At 39.2% G+C, this 6,592-nt stretch overlaps 1 protein-coding gene across 4 annotated transcripts in view; it reads right to left on the bottom strand.

Annotated features, from left to right (window-relative positions):
• The window catches only part of EFCAB6 (EF-hand calcium binding domain 6), a 328,394-nt gene that overhangs the window by 156,359 nt on the left and 165,443 nt on the right, over positions 1 to 6,592 (bottom strand). For all 4 annotated transcript variants that reach the window (XM_011934784.1, XM_011934785.1, XM_011934783.1 and 1 more), the window contains 4 exons: positions 5,471 to 5,530; positions 5,198 to 5,358; positions 2,167 to 2,340; positions 395 to 563 (listed from right to left, as the gene is read on the bottom strand). In XM_011934784.1, the coding sequence (XP_011790174.1) occupies positions 395 to 563; positions 2,167 to 2,340; positions 5,198 to 5,358; positions 5,471 to 5,530 (564 nt within the window). The remainder of the gene's footprint in view (positions 1 to 394; positions 564 to 2,166; positions 2,341 to 5,197; positions 5,359 to 5,470; positions 5,531 to 6,592) is intronic.

The raw sequence follows: 6,592 nt of genomic DNA, 5'->3' as shown, positions 1-6,592 counted from the left end.
TTTTTATTCTAGAGGAACAAACCACAGCTCTGTGACTGGGAACTCTCCATTGGCAGGCAGGGGCCGGAGTGGCTTTGTACTCCCACCCTCAGGCCGCCCCGTGATGCCCAGTGCCAGGCATGGAGCAGAGAGCCAAACTACATCAATAAATGCTTCCGATATGTAAAAGTGTAAATATCAAAGGCTGGCCACATCCATGTTGAAAGTATTCTCTAAGAAATGTGCCAATGACAATTTTTTGGCCAAAAAAAAAAAATCCTTTTAAATTGTTGAAAGATGCCTAGAAATGGATCTGCTGCATCCTGGGATAAGCCATTGTCCTTTAAAGTATGTTAGTATAAGAAAACAACTGAACTTTTGCAGGAAGGAAATGAAGAGAAATCCATTCTCCTACCTTCTTAAAGTCATGCACGTTAATTTTTCCATTAGGCTCCTTGCTGAAGTCAAGAAATCGTTTTTTGAATTCTGGGTCCTGCTGCTGTATACAGTTTTTGAATTTTTCAATCACTTCTTCTATGGTCATCCTCTTGATCCGGGTGGTTTTATTCTCCGTGGGCTTGGTTCTAAAATCACAAGCAGACATTTAGACCTGGTGTCCCAATGGACACAGGCAGGGTGCTTCCTCCAGACTGCACCCATTTCCATGTAACTCGTGACAGTAAGAAAGTTTCCCATCCTCGGTTCACTAGCTGGGAAGGGTGGACTGACTCAGGGACTTCTTACCCTCCCCTGGCTGGTAGGTTCCAGGGCCAGAACTGGAGGTCCCCAGCACAGTGTCCAAGTGAAAGCCCATATACAGTGGCAGGCTGGGGGCAGGGGGGACTTGAAGGGAGACAATTATTATTGTCCTAGAGATTTTCAATTATGCTTTGAGCTGGCCAAAGGTTGCATGTGACTGGGCACACAGGGTTGAAAAGGGATATTTTTTGTGAAGTGGAAAAATTTGAAGTCAGAGCCCATTAGAAAGCTTTAAATGAAAGAAATAGGCTGTTTTGTGGTAACTAGATCGAGGAAGTCATCAGACATCCATGGAAATGAAGGGAAGTCCACAGTTACTCCATAAATCAATTTGATTTATAAAATACAAATTGAATGTGCTGTTCTGTGAGTGTCAGAGTGGATGTGTCTGAGCGTGTGGGCATGGGTGTTTGCAGGACAGTGATTTCCTCAGCTCTCTGGAAGTCTCTTGGGCCCCATATTTTTGGGGGAAAAAGAGCTCTGAGACAGTCATGGAGAATGGACTTCTATTCCTTTCCTGCTGCGTCTCTTGATTTTTAAGAGCTCTCCGGGAAAGCTACATTTTATGAAATGTTTCATTGCCATTGCTTCTTTCACCAGTTTTAGGAAGCAGACATATCTTATCATGGAATATTTAACCCGTCTCTTAAAATACCATTTTTATGCCCATTTATAAAGCTGCTACTACTGAAGAGCCCAGGTATTCAAATGTAATTAGCATATCATTAAAATACTCCCATTGCTCTTTACTTGAGAACTTTTTAAAAGGGCTATGACAAAGTGAAGTCTGCTGAATAGTTCTACATTTTACCTTTCATTATGAATTTATTATAAGCTATGAATGAGCAAGTTAAAATAATATCTTTTCATTAAACTAAACCTATATTTTTAAAAGGAAGAAGAGTTAGAATATTCATCAGGCTAATTTTTTATAGATTTACTAAGTATGTTTTATTGTTACAATTCAATTTGGAAATCATTTTAACCATTCTATCATTCATATTAAAAAATGTTAACTGGTTTAATGGATGTATGTTACAATAAATATTAAATGGTGGTAAGGAATCTAAGCTTCTGGAAGAGAGTAAATGTGAATGCAGGTATGTAATAGAGAAGCTACAGATTGTCTCTGGGAGTCAGGAGGCCCAGATTCTTGACCCAGGCCAGTCACTAAGTTTGTGAGCCAAGTCCCCAAACCTCTCAGACATCAGTGTTTTCATTTCTAAATTTAAAAGGTAAATTCAATAATTCCTAAGATCTCTGCTTGCTCTAAAATTCCCTGACTCGAATCACTGTCTTTCTAGTGTGCCATCTTTCTTATTTATAAAATGAAATATTAAAATACTCAGTCAACAAATAGTTACTAAATACCTATTCCATGACAGACACTGTGGTTTTGATATGTGCATTCATTTTGCTTAATTTTACCTCTCAGAAAGATCTGGCTGCTGCTGTTCATCTTTTCGTAAATGTTCACTTAACAGCTGATCCTTGGGAACAAGAACTGGAGAGACAGTGGGTGGGCCATCAATTCCTATGTGTGCCAAAAGTTTCTTGTAAAGGATTCTTCCTGAACCAATGTCCTGGATCTTACTGCAGAGTCTGAGTTTTAAAAAATAATTAAAACACACTCAGTAGAGTAACCAAAATGGAAAAGAATGACCCTGCCAAGTGTTGGTGACGATGCAAGTAACTACAACTTTCATCCACTGCTGGTGGGAATGTAAAACGGTACAACCACTCTATTCTTAGGCATTTACCAATGAAAAATGAAAATGTGTGTCTACACAAATATATACAGCTTTATTTGTAATAACCAAACAGTACATATACAGCTTTATTGGTAATAGTTAGAAACTAGAAACAAACCACATACCTATCAAGAGATGAATGTATACACAAACTATGGTACATCCATTCAATGGAATACTACTCAGCAGTGAAAAGGAAAGAACTGTTGGTATATATAAAACAAAATGAAAGAATCACAAAATTGTTATGCTTAGTGAATAAAGCCAGACAAAAAGGAGAATATCTTGTGTGCTTCCATTTACATAAAGTCCTAGAAAACACAAAGTAATCTACCATGAAAGACAGCAGATCAGTGTTTTCATGGAGGTGGGAGGAGGGAGTGATGATGAATTGCTAAAGGGCATATAGAAGATTTTTGGGGTGAAAATATTTGATATCTTGATTGACAGCTTGTGATGATTTTATGGATATTGACACATGATGAATTTCATCACATTGTATCATTTAAATGTGTGCAGTGTATTGTATATAAAGTATTCTGCAATGCAGATGTAGTAAATGTAAAAAAGGAATTATAAAAAATTATATGACTGAAGGCAGGGGCTCACAAAGTGTGGTCTGAGGACACTTCCAGAGCATCAGTGAGGCTAGAACCATGAGGTGTGATTTGCCTTTTTCACTCAACTCTTCTATGCATAGAGTCGAGTCCGTCAGAGGCAACATGTGTGATCATGTCCTCACTCTGACCACAGATAAAATGTATTCTTGTGTAGGCTGTGTTTTCTAACATTTTTAAGATTGTAGGCTTAGGGTGTAAATGAGGAACTAGGAGTAGGTTTTCAGTGATTAACTCAGTTTCTTTATAGCCTTTCTACTGGGCTCTCTACTAGAGACCTTCAGTTACACTTGCTATAACTGCTGTAACCTCATTATTGTCCAACAAACCACTATTTTGAAATTCCAAAGTTTTCCCTGAGCCTATATGAAAGCACAGTAAGGAAGTACACTTCTTTCTGCAATGACACTTTAAAAATGTCTCAGTTTTAATTTCTGATATGGTATATAAGGACATACTCTATATGAGAAACAGCTTTTGAGGTCCTCGATAATTCTTCAGAGTATAAAAGTGTCCCGAGACCAAAAGTGCTGAGAACCACATTCCCTACCCTTGCTGTGTCTCAGTTTCCTTATCTGTGACATGTAGATAATAAAAGTACCAAGGACTGCTGCAATGACCAATGCGACAATCCACATAAAGCTGTTAGCGCTGGCGCTGACATGCTCTATGTATACGTGCTTAATAAATCGCAGCTGTAATAACAGTACTATGGTATCCTTATGATGATCTGCATACAGCTGGGGGCTGAGCATGAGCTCTGAAGCCACACTTTGCTCAATAAGTGCTCACTAGTATCATAATCGCTCCCGTAAATATTCATGTGGCTACGTATGAAGCACTGTGCTAACTACTGTTGCCACGACTGTGAACAAACCAGAATAACACCTACCTCACTGAACTTTGGTCAGCTGGGAGAGACTGTTCATTTGGAATAGAGGGAAAGACGGTCTAAAAGTCCAGAGGCAAGACAGGGCCCAGAGTTTTCAAGGAGTGGAAAGCAGGTCAGCCCAGCTGGAGCTGAGACCAGCAGCAGCGGCAGCAGCAAACACTGGCTGAGGCCTCACCACATGCTTGGCCCTGAGGTAGTAAGGCTTTGTGTATAAGATCTCATTTGATCCTTATCACAACTCTAGTAAGAAATATCTGGATGAAGAAACAGAGACTTGGAGAGGTTAAGTCTCTCGCCCAGGTTTGGAACTAATTCAGCCTAGGCAACCTGGTTGCACAGTCTCAGCCGCTGAGAGATGAGAGGCTCATGGAGGGCCTGGGAACCACCTGCATGGTTCCTAATGGCAATGGGACTGCAAAGTGGTTTTCTGTTTGGTTGGTTGGTTGACTTTTGTTTTTGATTTTTATTTTGAGACGGAGTTTTGCTCTAGCTGCCCAGGCTATCTCCATTCCACAAGAGCTGAGATGAAATCTTTATCCTGCCTCTGCCTCCCGAGTAGCTGAATTACAGGCATGTGTCACCACACCCGGCTTAAGTTTGTATTTTTGGTAGAGATGGGGTTTCTCCATGAGTTGACTGCGTATCATTATATTGCTCGGTTATCAATATTTGATCATTGTGGTTTTAAAAGTACACGAAGCTCTTGCTCTATCAGAAGGCAGCATATTTCACTGTTGCAACTCGCACACACAAAATATCTCCATTCCACAAGAGCTGAGATGAAATCTTTGCATCTTGAACAATATCTTACAAGATATTACTAAAAAATAAAGGAAAGATATTTGCTTGCAAGAAGAAAAAAGAGAGCTCAGGAATCATAGAGCCCCAGGAGGGAACCCAGGCCTCACAACTCAACAGCTGTGCAAATTGGAGTGAGTATTTAACTTCTCCAGACCTCAGTTTCTTTGTCCGTAGAAAGGAATAATGTTAGCTACCTTACATGGCTGTGATAAGGACTATATCATATAATGCATGTCAAACTCTTAAGCGATGTCCAGTGCTTAGCAAGGATTCAGTAAATAGCAGTTATTATTAATATTACCTATTAATATTTCAAAAACACACAGAAAAGGTTTAGAATTATGGAATGGGCCTTATGAAAAACATGACATGAATTAATTTTGTTACAAAAAACTTACTTTATGAAATGCGCATTCGTTAAAAATGGGCAGAAGACGTGCAAGATTTTCTTGAAATTATTTCGGCCAATGAGCCCTGTGTCTCCAAGGTCATATGCGCGTAGCATATTATAAAAAGCATGTAGGTTCCTAGTAATTGTATCATGAACAATTTCTTCCACCTAACATTAAAGAACAAACACATTTCCTAAGCTGTACATCTGTAACCTTTTGTAACAGTAACCTCAAACCATACAGGAAGGCATCTGCACAAAGAAGGCACTTGTTACTTACTGAATCCCAGGCCAGAAGGAAAGGTGTCTTAGTATCTGTACAGGGAGATGTTTTTCTCATCTAATTGGGAAAGAGAAGATATATAAATAAATACCACTCATGAAAGTCATTAGGAGCACTGGAGGCAGGTGGACCTGGACTTGAATCCTAGCTCTGTCCCTAATTAGCCATTAGTGTTGAGACCTTGAACAATGGAGTTTGCACTCTAATACCCATCTGAAAGTAAAGACTGTAACACTTAACTTGAAATACTATGCAGCCATAAAAAAGAATGAGATCAAGTCTTTTGCAGGGACATAGATGGAGTGGAGGCCATTATCCTTAGCAAGCTAACACAGCAAGAGAAAACCAAATACCACATGTTCTCACTTATAAGTGGGAGCTAAATGATGAGAACACATGCACACATAGAGGAGAACAATGCACGCTGGGGCCTACTGGAGAACAAGAGCATTTTCACCCTCAGGAGAATGAGGATGGAGGTTGGGAGGAGAGAGAGGATCAGGAAAAATAGAATAACTAATGAATACTAGGCTTAATACCTGGGTGATGAAATAATCTGTACAATAAACCCCCACGACACAAGTTTAGCTGTGTAACAAACCCGCACTTGCACCCCTGAACTTAAAAGTTTAAAAAATAGCATTTAATTTTCACTTAAAGAAAAGTACAATAAACACGAAAAAACCCATCACCTAGAAATGAAATAAATGCAAAGTAGAATAATGAGATGGCATTTTTGCCTACCAGAATGGTGAAAACGCAAAAGTAAGCAAACTGCCTGCACAGGTGGGGGTTTCAGAAATGGTGGGAGTGTAAATTGATCTAACTTTCTGGAAGGTATTTTTGTCTCAAGATACATTTGGATACTATTTGACAATGTGATAATTTAGACTCTACAGCGATGAAGGCTGCCGCTGGGGAAGAGAACCGGTAGCTAGGGGCTGGCAGAGAAAAGAAAACTTCCTTTCACTGCATCCCCTCTTGTGTTCTTTGCATTCTGTACTTTATACCTATCATCCTCTTTAAAAAATATTAAAATATTAATAGAATAAAACATATTCTTTGACCCAATAATTCCATTTCTTAAAATTTATAACTGAAGAAATAATCATAGAGTGA

Source organism: Colobus angolensis, unplaced genomic scaffold (genome assembly GCF_000951035.1).
Source record: "Colobus angolensis palliatus isolate OR3802 unplaced genomic scaffold, Cang.pa_1.0 Scaffold138, whole genome shotgun sequence".
NCBI lineage: Eukaryota > Metazoa > Chordata > Mammalia > Primates > Cercopithecidae > Colobus > Colobus angolensis.
The sequence above is the reverse complement of the archived record's forward strand: the minus strand, read 5'-3'. Positions and strand labels throughout refer to the sequence as shown.